Source organism: Sceloporus undulatus, chromosome 6 (genome assembly GCF_019175285.1).
Source record: "Sceloporus undulatus isolate JIND9_A2432 ecotype Alabama chromosome 6, SceUnd_v1.1, whole genome shotgun sequence".
Classification (NCBI taxonomy): domain Eukaryota; kingdom Metazoa; phylum Chordata; class Lepidosauria; order Squamata; family Phrynosomatidae; genus Sceloporus; species Sceloporus undulatus.
This window is the reverse complement of record NC_056527.1, coordinates 81415460-81428041: the sequence shown is the minus strand read 5'-3', so window position 1 is coordinate 81428041 and position 12582 is coordinate 81415460. Positions and strand designations below refer to the sequence as shown.

The window sequence follows — 12582 nt, the reverse complement described above, 5'->3', positions numbered from 1 at the left end:
TGCAGGCGTGACTGGGGACAAGTGTTCAGAAGGTACCGGAAGCTACCTTCCAGACATAGAGTTAATGTGATGAAGCTGGTGGATGTGTATTTGAATGTGAGGCAGAGAATGTGGTGGAGGTGAATGCATGTGTGTCTGTGAATGCATCCAGGCTCTGACGGAAGTCCGGATCTGGTGCAGGCGTGACTGGGGACAAGTGTTCAGAAGGTACCGGAAGCTACCATCCAGACACAGAGTGAATGTGATGAACTGGTGGATACTTGTGGATTGAAGCCGGTGGATGTTGGCAGGCAGAAGTTTGGCGATGAAGTCACCGACAGAAGCGGGTGGATATGTCTGTTGGGATGAAGCTGGGGGATGGTTGCTGATGAGCCAGCCCTCTTAGTTTGTTTGTATTTCTCTTCCAGGGATGCGAGGCTTCTTCTGAAGGTGCGACCATCCAAAGGATCCTGTGGGCAGGCTTCTTGTTGAATCAAAGCAGCTCTGGGATGGGTGAACATGAGACGCCCTGTGAAATCTGTGTAGAGCCTCCTGGTTTCACTGGTGGACAAAGACTGAAATAACGGTATAGGAAATAAATCTAGAACTTCCTTGAAGGCTATTTATGATACTGTAGTTGAATAAAGAATGTTTGACAACAAATAAAACCTCTATTCTTTATTTTTTAAAAAATATTGTTATTATCATCATTATCCCACCAATTTGGTAGGTCAAATGCCCTGCCAAAGGAGCTTGAGTGAGATGAAGAAAGACTAGGGGGCTGTGTCTGGGTTTTGTAAATGAATTGTCTTTTTGTGAAGACTTTACTTGGGCCAGCCATGGAGTTTGGCTATCTGTTGAAGCACATTTAAGTCAAGCTTCTTCCTAGGGGTTAAAATGTTTGTAACTCAACTTGAAAAGAGCCAGTCTGGTATAACAGTTTGAGTTTTGGACTACGATTCTGGAGACCAAGGTTCAAATCCCTTCTCAGCAATGGAAACCCACTGGGTGACCTTGGACAGGTCACACTCTCTCAGCCTCAGAGGAAGGCAATGGCAAACCTGACTCTGAAAAAATGTTGCCAAGAAAACCCTGGGATAGGGACACCTTATGGTCGCCATTAGTTGAAAACGATTTAAAGGCACACAGCAACACCAACAACAATGTTTCCATGAATCCTATGCTTGGAGAAAGGTGGAGAGAGTTGGTCTGTGATGGGTGTGCCGTAATTATGTCTTGCTATAACTGTGTTATTACTGCTATTTTAGAAGTGGCGCTTTTTAAAAGAATCAAACCAATCCCAAAGCCAAAGGTGGGACATGTCATGTGGGGCGGTGATAATGGCAGATAGAAAGTGTGCAAATCACACTATTGCAGTGCAAGTGGCAAGGGTGTGATGCACAATGTCAACCAATCAGCTATCATTGTCAGTACAGCTGCAGCAGTTTTTGAACGGTATATTCCAGCATAATGACATGGCGTGATGAGCTCCTCCTTAGCATCTAGAGAGGATGTACCCCAATAAAGTCCTATTAACAAAAAGTGTCAGCTGTAGTACTATAAACATGAACATGTACTGGCATACAGACTTTGTGTGTGTCTGTGTGTACGTACATTTAGAGCCTTTGGGGGATTTTATTATTCCCTGTGTTTGGATTTCAAATTCCCAACATCTTTGTTGGAATCCCAGCATACTTCCTTCCCCCTTTGTTTTCTTTAAATTAATTTTCCTCTTTGGAAGGAACTGGAAGTTATTCAAAGTCTCGTCATCTGATTCTGATAGATTGCAACAGGGATTCTTCTTCTGTAAATAAGGAGACAAGGCTTTAGTGAGTTTAGTGCTCCTGTGCAACTGTTGCAGGTTTATTATTTCAGTGGCTGTTTTCTAATTCCAGGTAGGTTTTCCATTGCTGAGTCTTTTGGAAGAAAAAGAGAGAACTAGACTAGATACATGCCTGTCTGGTTTGGTTTTGTGAACACGCTGCTTCTCTATTATTAGAGAATAGAGTGAGTCTGTGTGGCTCTCCAAAATCCTAGTCCAGGACTCAATACACTATACTACACTAACTACTTTTATAAAACTTTAACTCTCGCCTTCACCTGATACTTGCCTTTTGGGCCAGTCTGTACCGTGTCTATATTACAATAGTCATTTATACGGTTATCTACCCCTTCTTGGCTATAGGCAAAATTCTTATTCCTGCCTTTGTTCCCCAACAAGCAACATTAAAATTGAACTTGTCACTTCATCTCCATACCCCCAAGGTTTTGAATTTCCATTGACATGCTGAGATACAACAGGTTTATACAGGTCTGTCTCTGGACTCTTCATTGAACCTCACGCATCTGAGGAAATACGCTCAGTCTATGAACCGCCATGCTGCCAGCTTCTTTCTTTCAATTAGTCTCAAAGATGCTATAATATCCCTGTCAACCAGACAATGGGGAAATTGAAAGAGTTAAAGAGTTCTCATAGCATAGATCAAGCATTGATCAGAAAAGAAACTGCAGCCAAGAAATCAGAAGAAGATTAGGAATGGAAAGGGTAGCTATGAAAGAACTAGACAAGGTCCTAAAGAGTAAAGATATGTAACTGAGCACTAAAGTAAGAATGCCTAAGAAAGATGCATTTCTATTAAGATTTTTTAAAAGTCATCAATTTTTTCCATGTGTCCTCCATTTAATAAAATGTGCCCTACATTTGAAAATGTTGTCCTACATTTGTCCCCGTTTGGAGGTTCTGACTTATGGCAACCCTAGCCCTAGATCTCTTCTGATCCTGGAGGCTAAGCAGGGTCAGCCCTGGTTAATACTTAAATGTGAGACCAACAACGCATACGGTCCACCATTTTTCTTCAATTTCCTACATTTTGGGCTGAGTTTTGTCCTGCAGTTGTCGTACAGTTTGGTCTTGAATTTGTTCCACATTTTGTCCCTGGTAAAAGTGGACAATTATGGCAACCCTACACCAGGAGCCCTAAGATATATTTCAAAGGAAGGGACTGGCAAAATACTTCTGAGGCTGCATCTGCACTGCAGAAATAATCCAGTTGGACACCACTTTAACTGTCATGGTTCAATAGCATGGGATTTTGGGAATTGCAGCTTTGTGAGACTTTTAGCCTTCAGGTCCGAAACACACTGCAGAAATAATCCAGGTTTTTTTAGACTGCTTTAACTGCCCTGGCTGGCTCAGTGCTAGGGAATCCTGGGAATTGTAGTTTATTGTGGCACCAGAGCTCTGTGACTGAGAACGCCAAAAAATCTCACAAAACTACAATTCCCAGCATTCCCTAGCACTGAGCCAGTGCAGTTGAAGTGGTGGCAAACTGGATTATGTCTACAGTGTGTTTTGCACCTCAGTATGTTCTGGTGCCAGTGCCACAACAAAAACCATAGTTCCCAGAATTGCATAGCGTGCAGCCATGATAATGAAAGTGGTGTCAAACTGAATTATTTCTGCAGTGTGGATGCAGCCTGAGTCATCCTTGACTAAGAAAACCCTGTGAAATTCAATGTGTGTGTGTGTGTGTGTCTCCAGAAGTCAACAAGTGACTTGAAGGCTTGTTGTTGTTGTTGTGTGCCTTCAAGTGTTTCCTATGGCAAACCTGTGGCTTGGGGTTTTCTTGGCAAGATTTGTTCAGAGGAGGTTTGCCATTGTCTTCTCCTGAGGCAGAGAGTGTGTGACTTTTACCCAAGGCCACCCAGTGGGTTTCATGGCCCAGTGTCATAGTCCAAGGCTCAAACCATGTACACACAAAGGCTGTTGTGTTAAATCATGTCTGCACTAATTTAGGTTCAAAATATACTGCAGAAATAATCCAGTTTGAGACTGCTTCAACTGCCCTGGCTCAATGCTAGAGAATTCTGGGAACTGTAGTTTTGTGAGACATTTATCCTTCTCTGTCACAGAGAGAGCTCTGGTGCCACAGTGAACTACAATTCCCAGGATTCCTAGCACTGAGCCAAGGCTTATTTTGGATTATTATTTTGAGCAGTGTGTTTTGGACCTTAGCCAACAAACAAACTAATAAAGGGTCACTTTTCCCCTCAGAAGAGGCGAAAAGGCATCAATATGGAAACCGGATGGAGTTTGTCACTCTAGACTTTTGAGTCTATGTTCCTAAAGGTGCTTTTAAAAAAAGAAAAAAAGAAAAGAAAGTTGTATTTTTTCCAAGCTTCCGTTTCCGGGCATTTCCTTGTCGGGGCATTTTTGGTGGTCAAGATGAGCGGAGGAGGCAAAAACCGGGAAGGATCGGCGGGTGAGAGAGCAAAATCGAGGAGGGGTCGGAGTAGGCCGCATCTAGGCCTTGGGCCTGGTTGCTAGGCAACCGCCCCTTTTCCAGCATCTTCTTTACAGGAATGGAAGAAGCCATTAATATACTATATATTTATATATATACGCATATGCATATATATTTATAGGTAGAGACAGAATTGTGCTAATATACCCAAATTGTAATCCCAGGTGTTTATTTGTTGTTAAATTTTGCAATTCCAGGTGTGTGGGTGTGTGTCAGTATTTCTTTGTCTGCATCCACACTGCAGAAATAATCCAGTTTGACACTTCTTTAGCTGCTAGGTTTGTTGTGAAACCACAGTTCCCAGAATTCCATAGCATTGAGCCCTGGCAGCTAAAGGGGTGTCAAACTGGATTACCTCCGCAGTGTGGATGCAGCCTTTATTTATATAATGTGCTTCCTTTCTCCCACAAAGAGTCGATTAAGAAACTTTCATATTTTTAAAATTGTCTCGTAAAACGATACAGAAAAATTATTTAAAGTGTAAAAAGGCGCATTAAAAAACCCTCCCTGATAAAAAAGATTCCACACACACACACACACACACACACATATATATATATATATATATAATATCATTATTACACTTTATTTATATAGCGCTGTAGATTTACACAGCGCTGCACATTATGTTGGAAAATATGTATGTATAAAAGCACTATGTTAACAGAAAGAAATGGTGCCACTTCCTCATGGCCCTCCGTATTTTGCTGAAGGTCAGTGGAGGCACATGTGGTGGTTAGGCCACAGCGGGAGTGGAAAAACCATGCGGCCTCCCAGATGTTGCCATTGAATTGGCACTCCTAGCAGCCCTAGCTGGCTTTGTCAGTAATGAGGAATGCGGGGTACAGCAATCCAATATGAGGAAGGTGCCATGATTCCTCCTTTGCCAGAGTTTCCCTCACTAGAGGTCCAAAACACACTGCAGAAATAATCCAGTTTGTGACCGCTTTAACTGTCCTGGCTCAGTGCTAGGGAATCCTGGGAATTGTAGTTTATTGCGGTCCCAGAGCTCTCTGACAGAGAAGGCTCAATGTCTCACAAACACTACAGTTCTCAGAATTCCCTACCACTGAGCCATGGCAGTTAAAGTGGTCTCAAACTGGATTATTCCTGCAATGTGTTTTGGACCTTACTTGCCCTGTTTTTCCTACAACTTCATGGCATGAGTAGGCAATTTGTGGCCCTCCAAATGTGGTTGTATTATTTATTATTTTATTTATTTAGAGTATTTATACCCTGCTTTTTCGCCACAGAGACTCTCAGAATGGTTTACAAATTGTTTATTTGACAGGTCACAGCATTCCTCATTATCTCTGATACTAGCTAGCACTGATGGAAGTTACAGTCCAAGAACATTGGTACAGCACACTTGGCCCACTTTATGAGATGGTCTTATGCTATTTATCATCTTTATGATAGACACTTATGTTTTCTCTTTTCAAGGAGCTGGAGAAGGTGCAGCTGCCATCCTGTTGCGATATCTTCAGGAGCAAAACCGGCCTCACAGTGCGCAGGATGCCTTTGGCAACTTACAGCGAGAACATGGCCTGGGCAAGACGGTGAGAGAAGAGCTTAGAGGTGAAAGTGTGGGCGTGCATCATCCCATATTAGTAAAGGGCAGAGTGACCAAAGGTGTCAAAACAGACATGCACTTTACTTATCTAAAGTGGGCCCTTGGTATCTGCTCGAGTTTGGTTTCAGGATTCCCCATGGATACCAAAATCCATGGTTACTTAAGTCCTATTAAATACAATGACATAGTAAAATGGTGTCCCTTATATAAAATGGTTTGCTTTTTGGAATGTATATATTTCTTTTAATATTTTAAAGCTGTGGATGTTTGAATCTATTGATAAAAAAAAAATCTGTGGAATTTATATGTTCTGTATATCTGGCATCCCAGATTACTTTATGTAAACATTCTCATTTTGCTACAATCCTGCAAATACCAGTGTGATCTTCATAATGGTGGATGTTCAGTAGTACGAACCATCCCTGAGGCAACGGATTGGTTGAATTAGATACACTTGTTTCTCTATACAAAAAGTATTTCAGGTCACCTGTTAACAGCAGTATTTGCTCCATAAGATATTTGATGCTGTGGTGTTATACTACGGGAGCAGCCAGTCACAAAGATCTATTAGAATTACCTCAAATGATGAACTCTGCAGTTCTCACCTTCCTTACAGCTAGCTGATTTTCTTTGGCTAATAGCAGACAATCAAAGTGCATTGTCAAGGGCTGTAGTGTGACAGATTGTAGAGTTCACATTAGTATGTCTCCTTCAAAGCACAACTACCTTGCCGTTCCCAAAGTGTTGATTCTCTATTCCTGTTGTTAAATATGCATAGATTAATGTGAGGCTGATCAGCCTGTCTACTCCTATATCCTAGATCTCTATTAATTTGCCCCAACGTTTTCTTCTCTTTTCTAAAAGGCTGTAGTGAAAGCACTAGAACAGTTGGCTCAACAAGGGAAGATCAAAGAGAAGGTGTACGGAAAACAAAAAATCTATTTTCCAGACCAGGTGAGGGAGACACCTTTCAATTTTTGTCAGACTCAGCTGGTTAGATGCGAATCAGCTACAGTATTCATAAAATATTTTTAACACAACATACAGCAAACCTAAATTTTGTGACTATAATGAAATGGCATTAGGGAAAAATATGCTGCTACATACTTGAAGTACCATAGTCCAGTACTTATTGCTGTTAGAAAGCAAATTGCTTTTGTACACTACACTTTCATCTTCTCTAAAACACCAGAAGAAGACTTGAAATATGTTTTTTGCAGAGCTTTCTTAAGTCAGCAGATTGATTCCCATGGGACATGTGTTTATCTATAAGCGTATGTCTGTTACTTTGGGAGTGTTGTGTATAATACTAGACATTTGAACATTGACTAGAGATGGAAATAAGATTTGAATGCTTGAGGGGGGAAACTGAGAAAACTCCAATGAGAAGAAACCTCCTGAAGCTTTTTTCCTGGTTTCTCCCTCTAGTCCTCAAACAGAATCAGTTCCAGATGTCATGCAGCAAGTGGGCATGAGAGAGACAGGAAAAGATCTTGGAAGGCTACAACCTTTGCATCCGTGACTGCCTTCCTCACCTTCTGATATCACATAGGGCAGGCAAGGATGAAAGGCAACCAAGGATCTGGAAGTCCACAGATTAGCTTCCAGATTCTTGGCTATTTCCTCCACTTCCAATGTTGTGTGGGGTTGCTATTGGGAGGGGTTCTATGCTATCCCCCCATGTTGCACAGGCAAACCGCGGGGATCTTCCACAAACAGTGCTGCTGGAGACTTGCTCCCCAAGTCAGATCTCTGAAGATGTCTGGCAACAGAGAAAATTTTACGTGGGTGCACATATGCTGAAAGCCACACTGGAAGAACCCGCCATGCACCCCAGAAGAACGAATGGGGTGCGTGCCTGTGGCACTATTGCACCACTGCACGCCAAGGACGTGAGCCCCATTACTTCCAATAGGGCTCCAGCACATGCGGAATTCCCCTTACGTGGAGGGATCGGGAATGGATTCCCGCGTAAGAGGAGGGCTCGCTGTAGTTATTCTCTTTTGAGGGAATGAATACTGTAACATGCCAGATTTCAAGTGAGGTATTTGGCTGTCCATCTTCATGCCACTGGAAAACTAGTTGTTAACCAGGAGAGTAGAGTTTGTGATGTGGTAGGGAAAATGTACCTATTCTCACCATTGCTCATTTTAGTTTAATGACTGTTCCTCATGTCTTCTGTCATCCAGGAACGCTTTGGTAATGTGAGTGATTCAGAACTCAAAGGCTTGGACAATGAAATTTCAGAACTGTCCTGCAAAGTACAGACTCTCCAACAGAACTGTCGTCATATGGAGTCAGGTATGTGCAGGCAGAATAAGTCAATCTGTTGAGCTAGAGTTAGCAGAATCAGTGCATGCAAGACTGGATACTTGTACAGTATTATGGAATGTCAGTATCTGGGAAACATTTTCTCTCATTTTTCTTTTTCTTTTTTTAAAAAATTGATTTTTTGGAAAAATTCAAACCAATTATATTAGGGCCCTTTACACGTTGAAAGTTACTTTGTTACTTTAGAAACAAATGTATTACACAGGGCTTTCCCCATCCGTAGGGGTTTGGTTCCAGGATCCCAAGCAGATGAGAAAAATTATGGAAGCTCAAGCCCCATGTTATTCAGTGTAGATGATTGTGTCAAGCAGTTTTTTAGTCTATGGGCATGTGCAGCTATTGGATCATAGGAAGCCCTGGTGGTGCCAGTGGTTAAATGCCTGCCATTCACTCAAAACCACAAGGTTGCGAGTTCAAGACCAGCAAAAGGGCCCAAGCTCGACTCAGGCTTCCATCCTTCCGAGGTCGCTAAAATGAGTACCCAGACTGTTGGGGGCAAATTAGCTTACTTGTTAATTAGCTTACTTGCTGTTCACCGCTATGATCTTTGGAATAGCGGTATATAAATAAAACAAATTATTATTATTATATGGGATGTGGCAATCTGTGAATGGTGCAATCACTAGCCTGCTGAAAAGGCCAGCCCACTGCATGTTCATAATGTAATACAATTATGCAGTTTCATTTGGCATAAAAGTATTATGCTTTGTATATGACACTTTACACTTTATTATTTGTACAGTATTAGAATTACAAATCGAGCTTCCTTTTTTTTTTTAAATTAATAGTTATAAATGCAGTTACAAGGTCCTGAACTCTAAGGAATTTCTTTGATTTTGCTAGTATATTAGGAGCAGGCAAAATAAAATAAAAGAGCAAAAATCATTAGTAAAACAGAAAATTATTTCCCTCTTCTAGTTTGATACATCGTCAAGCAGATGTAAAGCTTTTATTTCCATAAAAGGAATAGAGAAGAGGAAACCAAAACAAAGAATTGCAATGATAGCTACTGTACATTGTTACAAAAAATTCTTCCTGCTCCATAGTTGTTAGAAATAATTTTAGCAGAGTAAATATTTGAACACCTTGTCTTAAACATGCCATTCGTCACTCTAAAAAATAAAATAAAAAATCCATAATCCATTTTTTCATTCCCACCCCTTTCCCGTTTTTTTTTTTTTTTTTTTCCCCCCTTAAATTGTTTTATTCCCCCCCCCCAATTTTTTTTCATTTTCTTCCTGGGCCATCACATCACTAAGTGTGCTGAACACTTGCAGTCCTTCACACTGACCAGCAGCTGTTGTAACTAGCAATTCCATTCCAGAACTGAAAGAACTGAAGGGCTCTATGACAACCCCAGAGATGGTTAAAGAGATTGAAGACTTAAAAAAAGATTGTGCCAATTACACAGAGAAACTGGAACGAATTAAATCTGCTGCCAATCATGTGACCCCTGAGGAGAAAGAAAAGGTAACAGAGCTGCCAAAGGAGGGTCCTGTGGCAAGAACTGGCATGGTCCGGACAGGTATAGAGGTTTTCCTTCTAGGTGCCCTGCCATTCTTTGCCAGCTATGTGTGGGGTCCCCAGTGGTTTGAATATTCCATAAGTAATCGGAAAGATGGGAGAGACTTAAGATCCCAAAAAAACCCACAGTCATTTTCTGATAGTTTTTAATGAGCTCTGAACACTCCCACAGCCTACCTGTACCAAAGTCACTGAGTCTTTCTTACTCTTAATTTTATCAGCCTTGGGAGAAATATGTTGTGGGTTTAATGGAAGAACCGTTTTCCATTTCTAAGGCCCTTGATGACAGCTTGTGAACACCCAAGTCCAACAGCAAATCCAGTTACATAGTAATCTGATTGAATGGTAAACCATTTTGTTGGTAGCTGAGAGTATAAGATTTGTTTACTTTTACTGATTGCAGGTGTACAATGAGAAGAAGCTGTATTGCAAGGAATGGCGTCGCCGGAAGAGAATGGTAATACAGCTTCTGAACTGTACTATAGTGGAAAGAGTAACATAGATGCATAGCACCAAGAGTGAAATGTTTAAACTAGAAAAAATTGCAATAACCTGACTAGAGTATGATCTGATTTTGCATACTGTTTGACTTGTTTTCATTAATTAAGTTTTTAATGTCCCAACAGACCCTCTGGAATTGAAAAAATTGATTGGGGGGGAGGACACTTAGGGGCAGTACTGACGGGTGGCTAAACACCGCCCCTGTATGCCCTGGGTTGGTGCTGCTGCGGCAGCCGCACACTGCAGCACTGACCCATTCCCTAAAAGAAGCTGCTCTGAGCAGTTTATTTGAAGGGGTGCCACAGATGCGCTTGCGTGCCATGATGACACCCCTTGTAGCCAGCACCCTTTGGGCACTGCGCTACACATGCATCATCATGGTGGACGCAGTATGGATGGGCATGCGCCAAGATGGCACCCAGATGCTGGCAGAAGGGCTTTGATCATGTGCATGCTCAGCCCTATTTGAAAGTCTTGAAAGGCCTTGTCAAAATTTTACAATTCATTTTTAATCATTAAATGTGCTGGCCAAATGGCCGTAATAAAGTTGTTGTTGTTGTTATTATTATTATTATTATTATTATTATTAATCATTAAATAATTTTGTCTCATCAGCAAATCTGACTATCTCACTACTCGCCCCAAATCCACTTGTAAACATGATAAAAAGCACTGGATCCAGTGCAGATCCAGAAGAGATTCCCCCATGCCTGCCCTAGTTTGGCTACAGGGGTTTATAGTGGCTTTGAAGCAAACTTTACGCACCCATTGAATTGTGAGATGCTCCCTGAAACATAGGCCATTGCTTATTTGTATTTGTGAGAGCATCTAGTAATGACATCTTTCCTCTCTTCCTGTTTACTGCACCATTTCCCCTTTAAAATTTTGAATTTCCTCTACCTTCTATCTAGCTGATTAACTATATCTAGAACTGTATTCTCTGTTGAACACTTCTACCTGAATTAGGAGTCATGGGTGTCTATATTCTTTCACTGAAGATTTAGCTCATACAGAAAAATAGTTACTTATCAAGTCTGTCATATGTTTGGTATGCTGCTTTATCAGCTTGTCTCAACTGCAGATGTGCTTGGTACACCCATTTAACCAATCTCTTTTCTCTTAGGATATGTAACTTAAGGTTTAGTTACGTGTATGTTGGACAGAGAATGATATTTGTTTTTAAAAGAGCACATGTCCTCATTTCTCAAGCTGGGCATGATATTTATAGAGCATTTTTGCCATTTGGCATTAAACTTAAACTGAAGTAGAACCAGGCCTGCTCTATTTATTGTATTCTGTGGTATTTATTCTTTCAACAGGCAACAGAACTACTTGATGCTATCCTGGAAGGCTATCCTAAAAGCAAGAAACAGTTCTTCGTGAGTATTATAGACACACCTTATTTGGTGTTGGATGACAACTACATAGGGTGATTGAATAAACTGTTTTCCCATAGTGCAACAGTTCATTCACTGCAGTAGGATGCCGTATAGGATGTTCTTGTTGTCCTGCCTTTCATCTTAAGTGGTATGTTTTGTCTTTTGTGCAGGAAGAAGTTGGTATTGAGACAGATGAAGATTTCAACGTTACTTTACCTACCATCTGAACCAGGAGCTCGGCTATTTTATGAGATTATTGTCTACCCAGCACTCCAGTTTCAGTCCTCCATACTCTACATTGTTGTATATTTTTGAAAGAATATTGCATTCAGTGAAAATGAGCAGAATCTGCCTACTGCACTATTATTTCTCTCTTCCAGCACCTCTCTCCAGGCCTATCAGGCTGATTACCATTTTGTTTTGAAAGCTTTTAGCTTCACTACACAGGATTACCAACAAGCACTTCAAAAAATTGTTAATGGGGGGAAAACAGAAAATAAATACTTGAAGTAATCAAATGATGTTGTCATTTCCTTTTTGTATAGTGTATTAATGGCATTGTGCCCATTAAATTAATGCCACTTGTTTGTGTCTTGATGTAATCTTTTCTAGATACCCAGATCAGGGGCCCCCAAAGCTCAACCCAGTGGCTTTGAGACTAGAGTCTGCATCAAAAAATTAGTAAGTATAGGTCAAGTGAACAGGACTGAAGAAACCTGTCCAATATTGGAGAAGTGTAAAACAAATGGTTCCACTGCTACAGTTGGCCCTCAACGGGTTTTTTATCTACAGATTCAAGCATCCATGGTTTGAAAATATTTCCCAAAATATATAAATTCCAATAAGCAAACCTGAATTTTGCCATTTTATATAAGAGGCACCATTTTACTGTGCCATTGCATATAATGGGACTTGAGCATCCACGGATTTTGTTATTCACGGAGGATCCTGGAACCCCCAGCTGATACCAAAGGTCCACTGTGTTTGGTTT

General features: G+C 41.0%; 1 protein-coding gene across 1 annotated transcript; it reads left to right on the top strand.

Annotated features, from left to right (window-relative positions):
• The first annotated feature begins 4037 nt into the window (after positions 1-4037).
• On the top strand, positions 4038-12109 carry LOC121935369 (PSMC3 interacting protein). Its single transcript, XM_042476810.1, has 8 exons — positions 4038-4241; positions 5727-5842; positions 6721-6810; positions 8046-8157; positions 9512-9657; positions 10115-10168; positions 11532-11591; positions 11762-12109. The coding sequence occupies exons 1-8, from the start codon at positions 4097-4099 to the stop codon at positions 11816-11818; spliced, it is 780 nt and encodes a 259-aa protein (XP_042332744.1). The 5' UTR covers positions 4038-4096; the 3' UTR covers positions 11819-12109.
• Positions 12110-12582: the final 473 nt, after the last annotated feature.